Source organism: Alexandromys fortis, unplaced genomic scaffold (genome assembly GCF_014885135.2).
Source record: "Alexandromys fortis isolate MF-2015 unplaced genomic scaffold, M_Fortis_MF-2015_v1.1 scaffold_17, whole genome shotgun sequence".
NCBI classification, from domain to species: Eukaryota; Metazoa; Chordata; class Mammalia; order Rodentia; family Cricetidae; genus Alexandromys; species Alexandromys fortis.
In genome coordinates, this window is record NW_026067896.1 from 8344647 (window position 1) to 8357939 (window position 13293).

At 41.5% G+C, this 13293-nt stretch overlaps 1 protein-coding gene across 1 annotated transcript in view; it reads left to right on the forward strand.

The window, feature by feature from the left end:
• The first annotated feature begins 1526 nt into the window (after nucleotides 1-1526).
• Nucleotides 1527-13293, forward strand: part of LOC126513406 (fibrocystin-L-like) — a 31717-nt gene continuing 19950 nt past the window's right edge. Inside the window, exons 1-5 of the mRNA XM_050161773.1 lie at nucleotides 1527-1680; nucleotides 3446-3535; nucleotides 10146-10290; nucleotides 11176-11284; nucleotides 13012-13069. Coding sequence (XP_050017730.1) covers nucleotides 1608-1680; nucleotides 3446-3535; nucleotides 10146-10290; nucleotides 11176-11284; nucleotides 13012-13069 — 475 coding nt within the window. The 5' untranslated portion in view covers nucleotides 1527-1607. The remainder of the gene's footprint in view (nucleotides 1681-3445; nucleotides 3536-10145; nucleotides 10291-11175; nucleotides 11285-13011; nucleotides 13070-13293) is intronic.

The window sequence follows — 13293 nt, forward strand, 5'->3', positions numbered from 1 at the left end:
AAAAAAAGATAAAGGTCTAGCTGGGTGTGGTGGTACAGGCCTGTAATTGCATCCCTTAGAAATGCGGAGAGAGGAGGATCCAGAGTTTGAGGCTAGCCCAAGCTGTATAGTAAGACACTGTCAGGAACACACACACACACACACACACACACACACACACACGCACACACACACAATTACATGCACCCCCCCACACACATTATTTTTAGTCTTTACATAATGAAAATTGTGCCCATTTCTAGGAAAAGTGGGCAAGAGGAGAGGGCACTCACCAGGAGATAAAAGGGACGTTGATGAAGCAGTAAGGTGGGTAAGAACAGGTTTTGAGGGTGCACAAGCAGGGGCATGTACTGAAAGAAAAGTATTTCTTCCCAAAGAGTGAAAAGTGAAAATATGAACAGGGAATTTGAAATGCTCTAGTTAGGAGAATTTTCAAAATTACAATTTTCAAAACGGGAAAGCATACGGATCTCTAAATTCTGAAATTATTGAAAAATTCTAGATTTTATTTAATCACCATTCACGTTCCATTTTACATATTTTCTTTGGTCAAACACATGAGATTAGTTCTAGGCACGATGATGTTGCCACCGTAAATGCAGCAGCATGCAGTTCTAGTGCGTGAACATTCCCCCTCATGGAATAACACATTATTCGGCTATTCTCCTTTTTCAAACAAACCCGTCCACCCTGTCTTTTAGGTCTCGGTCCATAGTCAGCTTAAGCATCCTGTCAGGTGCAGGTCAAGATAAGCAGGATGTGTGGAGTAGAGGGAAGAGGTGGACAGTCAAGGTTAGAGTATTAAGGACAGTGTAGATTCTATAGTTGCCTCGAGGAGTGTTCCATAGTTGTGAGAACCACGAAGTCCAGAGGTGGGCACTGATGGCTCATTCTTCTGCTACCCGGAACCCTGATGCACAGGGCAGCAGCGCCTGCTATCCCTTCAGCCCCTCTGCAGAGATCTGCCTCCTGAGGCTCTGGGTAGAAAAAGCAGGCTGTGTGGACTCTGGCACAGCGCTAAGCCCTCTCTCCAGTAGGAGCATATCCCTGAGCAAACTGCTTAAAGTAACTCTGCCTCAGTCTCCCACGACAGTGGGGTCAGTACTAGCAAGGACGTTTTCAATTGTGAGTTCTGTCTGCTCTGCTGTAGACACGGGCTTTGGGAAACTTTGAGCTATCAGTACAGCTATCCTGTGTGAAAGACAGTGGGGTTTGTGTATTAGCTGGTCTTATAATTAACATATCTTGGACGATTAATGAGCAAGGTAGACAGGCAAATAAAGATGTAACTAAAAATATATAACTCCAGAATTTAAAAGAAGAAAAATAAAAGGTGGGGGAAATAATGGGAAAGTGGTGCGTGCATGCGTGTGTGTGTGTGTGTGTGTGTGTGTGTGTGTGTGTGTGTGTGTGTGTGATCCTGAAGGCCTAAAGGCACAGCGGGCAAGCTGGGGGCGGGGCGGGGCGGGGCGGTCCCGTGTTGGCCAAGTTCTTCTTGGCTTCTTGGGCGAGTCCGGTGCGCCTGAGCGGCGTCTGAAGCCAAGTTTCAGCGCAGGAGGCTGCTGCGAGCCAGCGGCTGGTGCAGACTTCGCAGCACCGGCTTGGCCATGGGACACCTGTGGCTCTCGGGGACCTGGTTTCTCTTGGGGCTGTGTCGGTGTGCAGCAGACGCCAGCAAAGGTAAGAAGGTAGGAAGCCAATCCAGATATCCAGCTCCACGGGTCACAGAGAGGCGGGACCACCTGCCTTCTGCCCTGGGCAGAGGCGCTCCTGGGAACCTGGTGTCCTGGAGGAAGGCCTAACAGGAACCTTCTGACATGGTACAGAGACAGTAGTACTGAGAGAGGCTGAGACAGAGGTGGGGTCCGGAGAAAGACACCACACCGGTAGGGCTAGGTAAAAAAAAAAAAAAAAAAAAAACCTCTTACAAATGTGCTGGGTGTTGAACTGAGGAAGCTCCTCACCTCCCTTCAAAATGACACAGTCAAAAAGAGACTAGAAAAGCTGCTAGTGATGGGTAAGGTGCAGTCGGTAGGCCCCACCTGAATCATCCCGCCCTCCCCTACTCCATCTTCTTGGATCTCTTTCCCTACGAAAGGGAAGACAGGTCCCAGGAAGCCAGGAATAGGTCCTTGTGGTGGGTGTCAGTCAAATACAGGGTAAGCTGCCCAGAGTCTTCACAGCAATACCCAGGAGAGGGCCGGGGAGAAAGTGATAAGAAATTGGAGTTGAGCTCTGAGGTAAGGAGAGGATGAATTTGAGATAGGGGAGGCCGCAAGGTCTGGAGACAGGATCCCGCTCCACGCAGATCCTCTCTCGGCTGTCTGGGGCAGGCGCAGAGAGTAGGAACACAGCACGAGGGTCTATGCTAACCTGAAGCTCACAGACCTTGGGTCTCGGCGCTGGTGCCTCCTTTGGCCTCCTGTCATACTGACGAGCTACGGCTGCCATAAATCAAGTCCATGCTACATGTTTTCAGACCGTAATGAACTAAACAATCATAATTTCCTTAACATTTAATTTCCGAGCATCCATTTCAAAGCAATAATTTCTGTGGTTGTTCTTTGTGTCTTAAGATTTTCTATTTACCCTGATAAATTGTTTTTGCTTCTAGTTAAAATGCCACTCTAAGCAAAAAAATAAAACACTTCTGGCCACCACTCACTGTATTTCTGATTCATCATAAAGAATTTCGAGCAGTTCTCCAGAGAAACGTCTGGCTTGCTCTGGCGGTCCCTCAACTCCTTCTATTAGAACCTTCCTCCTATTTCGTGATAGTAGATCCATGCTCACTAGCTCGTATTTGCCCTTTGAGATACAGCAGAGGAATCCCTGTCTAGAAACTAGTGTGATCCCAGAAGTGTGAGAACCCTGAGTTGTTCGTCATTTTGTACTAACCTAGCCTTTGGGGGAGCAGGTACTAATGCTCTCTTCTCAATCTGCAGGAAGCTAGCCTAGTTTGATGAGAGGATTAGTAGTCTTCCCACTAAGCACTCAGCACCATTAGGATGCTCTTAGGCTGCAGGAACTGTTCGTCAGTCCTAAAGTGACAGGGCACACTCTCTCTTTGTAATGCAGCGTTTGTCCTTGCACCTCCTTATCACTGCACTTGACAGCAGTCTGTTTCTCCGGGCCGGTGCTGCCTGTGTTTGTAAGCTGCTGTGTGTGGTTCTGGATCTGTAGCTAGTGGAGCATGACATGAAATTACGGGTTTACAAGTGTGTTATAACACGGTATGTGCGAATGTTGAGAATGGTTATGTAATTCTTCCTCTTTGTCAACCCCAAAAGTTCTTCACCCAAGGCCAGTGAGTGTTACTTAAGAACTTGAATCCCGGTGTGGGCATTAGTCACCTTCAGGCCCATCTTACAATACGAGTGGGAAATGCGGTGTTTGAAATGAGCTCATGATTGATTCACAACTACCATCTTCGTGAGTCTTTCAGATGGCTCTGAGACAGTCCCCAAAGTGACAGAAGTTATTCCTAAATACGGCAGCATAAATGGAGCAACAAGACTGACTATCAAGGGAGAAGGTATGGTTGCCCCGTGTTGGCCTGCATGCAAACATCCAAGACTGGGGTATTTTCCTTTTAAAATTGTGTGGTACTGGGGTTCCACTTTCATATTCCACATAACTCAGGACTTCATACATTCTAGGTGGGTACTCATCCCCTCTTAGAGTTTTATTGTATAAAGTAACTCCCAACACAAAGCACACACCACTAGAATAGTTTCTACACTTGACCAACATGGTTAAAATCTTCCTCCTTGATAGCAAAACAAAGAAACAAACAAATAAACGAATAACACCACCACATTATTGTCAGCTTGATCACCTGGACTCTAAATACAATGACATGTTTGACCTTAACAGATCTAGATTTAATGGTCAAAGTGAACTCCAGTTCTTTCCCTTACTCCTCAAGGTCTGGTGATTTTTCCTCTGTCAGAGTCTGAATGTAACAGGCTGCGGGTGGAGAGGCCGGATGTTGGGATAGAAATGGAGTGTTAGTGAAAGATGGGAGATAGCAGGACGCCAAACGTGGGCTCCCTCCCGCTGCCACCCAAGCCCTATCACATGCTGCATCAAGACATGAGTTATGTATGAAGCCTGCGCCTTGCCTGGTCTCAGAAGGAAAGGATAGAAGGGAGATAGATTTAAAGTGCACTTCCTTCTAGCATGAAATAAATAGATGGTCCGTCAGCCACCAGGCCTTTGTAATAACAATGGCACCCCTACTCAGACACTTAGGAATGTTTGAAGGACATGAAAGAAGCACTTAAAAAAAAAGAAACATTAGCAAAATCTTCTATTTGATCTTTAACAAATAAACCTTTGGAGTCAGAATTGACATACGGAAATACTTATTATCATGTATATTAAAATGTATTTTATTACGTTTAACACTTCTACAAAATTCAGTACCTCAATGATATGATTAAAGCAGATTGTATTCCTCAAGGGTGAGCAATACATTTAACTGCCCCCCTTTTTTTGTGTGTGGTTAGAATGGGAAACTGTATTTGTTAAAGATTTTAAGACATCTTAATCTTATCTACTTCATATTGTAAAATGCTGTCATGTTGGCAGCTGTTAGGTTTCATCATATATTTAAATGCCACAAGAAGAAAGTTCGAGTTAAAATGAAGCAAAGCAAACACCCCAGCATTGCCTTCTGTCTCCAAACCCGAACTCCTCCCACAGGAGCCAGGGCTAGCTTAGCTACATAGAGTCAGAGCATGTCTGGTGGGGACTGTTTTCAAATGTTGTCAAAGACAAGGTCCCTCAGCTGTCATCTTTGCCCTTTGGTGACCCTTGAGGCAATCAGAGTTAGACTTCTCAGTAATGAAGTATAAGGTGTTAAGATATACTTTTTCTTTTCCTTGTGATCCCTGGTATCTAAATACTTTTGGCACAGTTTATAGATGAGTCAGGTCCCATTTGAACTGGAGACACCTGCATCCTCATCGTTACATCTTTTCCCTTTCTCTGCTTTAATATTTCTCTCTGTGACTCCAGACTGACAGCGGGGAACCTGCATAGGACCAAACTAGGCCCTCTGTGTGACAGTTGTGTGTAACACCCGATTTTGTGTTATACCCTCGGTACAGTTCGCGCGCCACTGTACCTTAAGCGAGTCAGGCAAGGGCCTGGAGATTGAAAGAACACACAAAGGAGATCAGCTGAAAGCGGTTTATTCAACCTTGGGGGAAATCCTTACTGACCTAGCAGCTGCACAAGGATTCCACCCAGGCAGGTGGGAAATTACCATACCAAAGATGGCGTCAACAATGCCCTACAGCTAATCACCAGGCGGGGCAGGGGCGGCACTGGAACAAAGAGGAATGCTTTAGTTAGCAGACCAGAAACTGTCCTCAAGATGAACCCCAGGAACAAGGGTAGCCCCGGGCCCTACAGTTGTGTGGCTTGGGCAGTTTGTGGGTCCGTGGAAAGTGGGATCAGGATTTATCCCTAGTATACGAACTGGCTTTTTGGAGCCCATTGCCTGTGGAGGGATACCTTGCTCAGCCTAGATCCAGGGGAAAGACTGATCCTGCCTCAAAGTGGCAGACTTTGTTGACTCCCCTGGGAAGGCCTCAACCTCTCTGAGGAGTGGATGGGGGAGGGGTGGGGAGAAGGTGGGGGGGAGTATGAGTTGGGGAGGGAGGGAGAACTCGGATTGGTATGTAAAATTTAAAAAAGGGTTTTTTTTTGTTTTTGTTTTTTCAGTAACTCTCTGTGGCTAACTAAAGCTGTGTTGACTGTGTTGTTTTCGGGGCATACTTTATATTGTTTGGTTGGCTTTGCTATCAAGTCTCTGTGTTAAGAAGTTGGTTAGATGAGGGGAACTTTGGTTACTTTTTCTGTTTCTCTATGACAGTAGCTGGCAGACACATTGTGTTGAAGCGTTCAATCATAGACACTTTACAGTATTTTGGAAAAGGCAAGCATTTTGGTCCAGTCCAACTGACTTTTCATTGGACTTTACATTGCAGCAAGTTAATTCTGTGATTGCTGCTTTCTCATCAGTCAACCAGGTATCCCAGCTTCACAGGGCTGAGGAACAGAACCCAGGTGCCTGTTACATACTCTAAGCTCTATTCGTTGTTTTACTTCTGTTCTTCTGTACTTACAGGCTTGGTTTTATCCTCCCACCTGTTCCTATGAATCTTTCCTCCCCAAATGGTTTTACAGCATTTAAGGACATCACACTCTCATGCCAGCTTTGTAAGCTAGAGAAACCAAAACAGCCTGCACGTCATGACAACGGCCAGTTGGAACAGCACTGCCGTTCTCCACGATAACAGCGTGGGTGTAACTGCTGGATGGCTGCTATCAGCAGACCCAGCCTGTGTACCTGGCAATGCCTGTCTCCCGCTTTTCTTCAAAAAAGAAAAGAAAAGAAAAGCACATCAACATGTCAGGACTTTCCATCCGAAGCCTCATCCTCTCTGTTTCCAGGGTACACCCAACCCTTCCTGTAATCTGCGCTGTGGAAAACTTCCAGAGGCGTCAGCTTTTTATCCAATGGTTTATTTAGAATTATACTTAGAATTAATTCTACCAAATAATCTGTTTGTACTCCTTTTTACTCCCCGAGTTAACTTAATATCAGACATATTCTGTACTTTTTCAGCATTTCTTTTTAAATTTTTTCTTTTTATTTCACCTGGTTGACAAGCATGTCTGTGCATCACATGCATGCCCCGTTTCCATGGAAGTCAGACAGGGTGTGAGATCCTATGGAATTGAGTGACAGGTGGTTGTGAGCTGCCATGTATGTTCTAGGACTCAAACCCAGGTCCTTCAGAAGAACAGTTAATGCTCTTAGCTTCTGAACAATCTCTCCAGCCCCATTAATCTCTGTTTTCAAGACAAAAAAAGTATAATTAAAATGTTTAAATATCTTGCTAATTTCTTCATATTTTCTCATTGGTTTTCCTTGGAAAACTTCACACATTCATGCTTGATATTATAGGTACTCCCAAGGTAAAACCGATATTGTCATTGGATAGTTTTATTATTGAATGTTGTACTTGTCTGCAGAATGCCAGAGTGCAGACCTGTGTGAGCAAATCACCAATGCAGCATGTACCCGAAATAAAAACAAACACATGTGTCACATCCTGAGGGCATATCACAAGTAAAATATTCAATTCTTTAGTTTCCAGCAGCCCTCCTGCGTGCTGTGAACTCAATGTGAAACCCAAAGATAAGCAGAATTTGGCAAAGAAAAAGATTGGGTTCTCAAGTGCTTGTCTTGGGCTTTTTAAGGATTTTTTTTTCATGACTCTAATTTATTACTAACTGCCTTGATAGTCTTAAAACTTCAAATTATATGATAGTATCTTTCATATGGAAGATTTATAAATGTATTTTTTTGTGAATCTATGCTGAATACATTTTCTGATTCGGGTTTCCACTTTGAGGAATAAGGTCTCTATCCTTTGCTGAGTTTCTTCTTACTTTTATTGCCCACGAAAGAAAAGATGGGAGAAGAATTGAACAACAGAGGATGGTGGAGGCTAGAATTGGTGACAAATAACAGCGCTGGTTGGATCCTGCGTTATTTGTAAAAAGGATATGAATGCTGGACCTAAATGTTAGAGTTTCCATGAGGACAGCAGCCAATTAAAGCACCCCTAGGTCAGATGGTATTGAGCCGCTATCAAGTTAAGCACTATACAGCACTGCTTAGCAATCTAACCATCCAACAGCAGAGATGAAGTGGGGTTTTCTGATGAGGAGAACAAGAAAGCTTAGAGGTTTGTTTAAAGTTAACCAAGCAGGAAGTGCTGGCACTGAGACTCCAGCCCAGGACCTCACAGACTGAAGCCTGGACTCCTCCATTGAAAAGCACCAACTCACAGGTGGCCATATCTGAGCCGGAGGCAGGAGTGTGGGGTGGGATGGGCATCTGTCACAGTGAAGTCTTGCTCTAGTCCTGTGTTCAACCAGGCAGCATGGCATATGTGTGACCTAGTGGGCCTTTGTAGAGCAATGAAAATGTCCAGGAATTTGACAGCGAGTCACACCTTAACTTCCTAGACTTACCTACAATTTCCTAAAATTAATTAGGATTAATTAATTCATTAATAGTAAACAAGATATTTATGTCACAGTGTTATTTATATGATTGGTGTTAAGTGGCTGCTCTGGGGATGCAGTCTGAAGGTAATTATGTTATGAGATGGGAACAGCTTATAAATATGCATTAAAATCTCAAACTCACTATGAGTCAAAAATTTCGCCATAGTAGTATTTCAAAGTGCTTTGATATTTTTAGGAAAATATTCTTCAGTGTACTTATCCAAAATTTAACAATTTTAAATTCGAAATTTAACAATTTTGGATTTTAAGCAATGTAGGCAAAATGGTAGGAAGTTAAATTTATAAAACAATTGTACCTTAGATAATTCCATACGTGTACGTGATTTACCTTTATACTAGAATAACAGTAATTGCCTCTTAGCTTTATTTTCGTTAATATTATTTAACATCTTAAAAGAGTTTGTACATCATAAACTACTTAGTCTATCTTTAATTACTCCTATCTATACTTTCTCATTACCATGTAGGATTAAACTAAATAAATAAGATTAAACTAAGTTTCTGCTGTTTTGCACTAGCCGTTTGCTGGGTTCAGTTTCATTATCTCCATCAGCCTGACAATACACTCTCGTTCTGTCTACCTGAAAATAATGTTAAAGAAATGTCACTAGGCTCCTTACTCTGTCTGCCTGCCACATCCAGCTCTAGTCCAAGTTCTCTGGCTCCTTTCATAGTAAAATTTCTGGAAAATGTTAGCAAGCTTTGTCTTCTGTGCTTATTGCTTTTAGACAAGTCGCTAATCCGAACATTTTCCCTCATTTGGTGAGAAGTTCGTGGTCAGAATAGCAGTGAATCTAGAAAGGCCACTGAACTCAAAGCCTTGAGTGTTTCTCCACACATAGAAATGGTCTTAACACTTGCCCTGTTTTCCATCCTCTTCATTTTCATACTTAGACTTCCCCCAACCATAGCTTCCATTACTTGGTTCTACAAACACGGTCTGACCCCTGCCTGGGTACATTCTCTTCCCTCTTCCTGAGAGCCATTTCTTTTAGATATTCAAAGGCCTTCCACCCTCTGAAATGTTCCCACGACCATCTTCATGATATGTCTCCTGCATCTTTGTCACATAACACCAATCACTTCTGATTTCAGTCCAGATACCACAAAGCCACTGCCAATGTTTGTCTCCGCTGCCAACTTCCCTGGTAGTTTGAGCTGTGAAGATCATACAGCCAGTGACTTCACGTGCAGAAGGGAGTGTGGCTCAGCATTAAGGGATATCTGTGCATGACTCCAAGGGAGTAGCTGATACAGGGTCTAAAAGGAAAAGCAATGAAAGATCAGAACAAGGAATTCTTAGAAATGAGCACTGAGAGCAAAGTGGGCAAATCTATGTCTCACACTAACTCCCATAAGGGGGCGTCCTCACAGGGGAATGGAACATGCAGGCTGATTCCGTGACTCAAGACACTAGCTTCTCTAAGAACAGCCCTGTGATGAAGGCTGTACATGGGGGGGGGGGGGGGAGAAGAGGCATTGTTTTTCACCAATCACTAAATGCCTTTTCTGTCAGTAGCAGAGAAATCTTAGGTTATGCTGGACTTGAACTGGTTGTCCAAGTTCCTAGGTAAGAAAAGCTTCTCTTAGGGATTACAGCATAGGCTTTGACCTTAACTGCATGGAAAGAGCCAGTACTACTCATTAGCTTGATGTCATCAAGCATTCTGAGTTCATGACTGAGATAATTCATTCTGCTTATCACAGAGAAGTAATGATGTTTTGCTTCATCATAACGGGAAGGAGTGTATCTGGAATTTATGGTATTTGGGGGAGGGCATATCTTTTGGCTCCCGTATCTAAGGATAACTGTGACCTTATGTGTATCGAACAAAAATGTTCATGAATAAGTTAATTCAAGACCAATACTTATGCTCCCAGAGTATTAATATGGGGATAAGTATGAAATGAATTTAACTTCTTCCTTCAGCACTGTTCATTATTACATTAAGAATGGTTCAATATTGGGTTATGACTGTTAGAGCTCAAGAAATAGAATGTCATTAATAATGGTTTCATTACTCTTGCAGGCTTTTCTCAAGCAAATCAGTTCAACTATGGAGCCGACAGTACTGAATTGGGAAACCATGTGCAATTAGTTTCGTCTTTCCAGTCAATTACTTGTGATGTGGAGAAAGATTCAAGCCACTCAACTCAAATTACATGCTATACTAGGTCCGTTTAAACATGCCTTTAATAGCATTATTTTCATCATGTCAGAAATGCAGTTATGTAGATTGGTGTTTTAGCAGTTTGGTCACTCTGCCTATTACAGGTAATAGTTAATAGTTAGCAGTCGTTATATTTGATTTCATGATGCTGATATTAGTTTATACCCTTATTATGGTCAATTGTAATGCTCTTTATACACGATGACATTATAAATATATACCCTGCGCTCATTCTGCTGTTGTTGGCACTATCATATTTTATCATTCCTGGACTCTTCTAGAACGTGAGTGGCTGCTATTCGTAGGTTAACTGACCTTATTCAAATATTCATATATTTACTACAATTAAAGGTGATAATTTCGTGTAGTGACATTTCAAGTTCCTTGCTAGCACCTCCAATCGATCAGCATTATTAATAATTTAGTGGAGCATTAAATCATTTTAAAATGCGACTTCTAGTACTGACTCAAACACATGTTCAGAAGGATGTTGTCTGCATTAGGCTTGCTGACGGTATGGGGGCTGTGGAAACTTTTAAGAGAGACCTTGGTAACAGCTTTTGAAATGCGTAGTACAGAGTCACTGAGTCTACCAAGATGGCACACTTAACATGATTATTATTGCTGGATGTGATACCATTTATTTTACCTTTTAACACAAACCCACATGCGTACCCACAATAAACATTCGTTATATGGTATTGTAATTTGCAACATAGGGTGATTTAGAAAGAATGCTTTTTATAATATAAAAGTGGAACTTAGTAGTAGATCACTGAGGATCTGAAGCTTGATTAACCATGAAGACAACTAAAGCAGTATTTCTCATTATTACTATATGCTGGGAGCAGTCACTGTGTGTCTCGTGTGTTCTTCACGTCTTTCCCAGAGCAATGCCAGAAGATACCTACACCGTCAGAGTCAGTGTGGATGGGGTGCCCATTGCAGAAAACAACACCTGCAGAGGACTGGCCAGCAGCCGAGCCTGCAGCTTCAGTGTATGTGGGATCATTTCATCGCTGATAATTGAGCTCCTTTCTTTCTCACAAAACCGAACCTTTTTTAGTTTTTATAGCTTGTTTTCCATTTCCACATTAACAGATATATTAACAAGTAGCGAAATGTAATTTTCCATTTTAATTGACTTCCATGGTAACTTAACCTCATTTACCTCATTCTTTTCTGCCTCCTTAACACAACGTTTATCAATGAATAAAATGCTCACATCCTCAACTCATTTTCCTGCTGATCATTTATTCCCCTCATTCTAAATTCTGCTCTTGGTTTGATTTTCTCCTTTCTTCTTTTAAGGGAATCCTCCCCCCATTTTAAATAATAATGTTAACTAGTCTTCCTTCTATATAATTGCCAATGTAATGAGCCTAAAGGAACATATTCGCCCCTCCAGTTCAGGTTTTTATAAATAATGACATTTAGGAAAATATGTTTCTTCAATTATTGTCTTATACATTCTTTAAAATTCCACTTAGGTTTCAAGTTGTTTATTGTTGAATACCGAGATATCTCATCAGATTAGGATGACCAATCTGTCCTTTAGCTCTGCTCTTTATATAATCAATATTAACTTTTTTGCACACTAGTATTTGTCTTTTTCATTAGCCATCACTGATTTTGCTTTGCAAAAAGAAATGGGCATGTTTATTTGATTAATAATATATTAAACAATACAATTCAATGTAATTATTCAAAATAATCAATGTATCATTTACTGTATGTCTGGCTGTGTTCTAAGTATTTAGTGATTATAAACTTTTTGTTTATATAACAATCTCACTTTGGGATGCTCATATTGTTATCTCTACCAAGTTGATGCACAGAAAAATGGTTGAGCTTAAATATCAGTTTGGACCATTGACTCTTTCCCCTTCATGTATGTACTCAAGCATGTCTGAAACATTAAGTATTTGTTTCTGTAGATCAGAAGTCCAGTGTGTCTAAGTTGGCAAGGTGCCTTGAGGGGCGGCATTCTTTCCAGAGACTAGAGGGAGAACACATTTCCTTGACTTTTCTTGCTCCTGTATGCTGTCCACATCCCTTAGCTCCTGTCTCCCACTGTCTCAAAACCAGCAAAGGTGGTCTAATGCTTCCTTACATCTCTCTCACTTTGCTTCCAACGTCATTTCAAGGCCAGCTACTTAGCAAACTTCAGTCCACTTAGCCATCTGTGTATATCCCAATGGACTCACAGACTGGAACGCAGGCGCCTTTGGGGGCTGTTGTCCCAGGGACTGGAGTTTATGTCATACTGATGACCTCCCTGTCATTCTTAAGAATTATATCAGTGTTGCATGGTGACTTAGCCTTGCTGAAATCTTTCTATGTTTCATTTTGATGTTTCGAAATATACTTTGTTTCTTATTTTTCTTTAGAAGTAAATCTTAAAAATGTATTTTATCCACTCCTGAAAGACTTTACTGGAGGATTATTGCTGTGGTTTCGCTTATACTGTTTACAAAGGCATGATTGACTTTTTAAATCCCAGACTACAAATATTATGAAATTCCAGTCAATTTTTAGAGGATAAAGAAAAAATCTTGAAAAAAAGCAGAAAATGTCCCAAACTTTATTTTCTATATGAAAAACTATTTTGACAGTCAGATTATGGGTAATGTTGAAATAAAACTGATACAGAAAACAGAATTGTGAAATTAGGATCAAAATAGAGGTAAGAATGCTAGCTGACATGGCTATTAATATTTTACAGGCAAAAGGTTTTAGAACCCCAACAATAAGAAGCATCACACCTTTATCTGGGACTCCAGGTCTGTTCAATGGCAACTGAACCGTGTTGGGACTTGTGGCAATTGATTTATTTTTAGCATACAAAAGTATAGTTAATTTATACATATTATTTTTCTGATTATAATAATGGCTAATTTAAAATTATGTTCAAAGGTTGAATCTTAGTCACTAATAATGTGTTTTCTTTGTCAGAGATTGAGCTAGTATCTAGTGTTCTTTTGATAATGTGATCTTATCAGTTTAT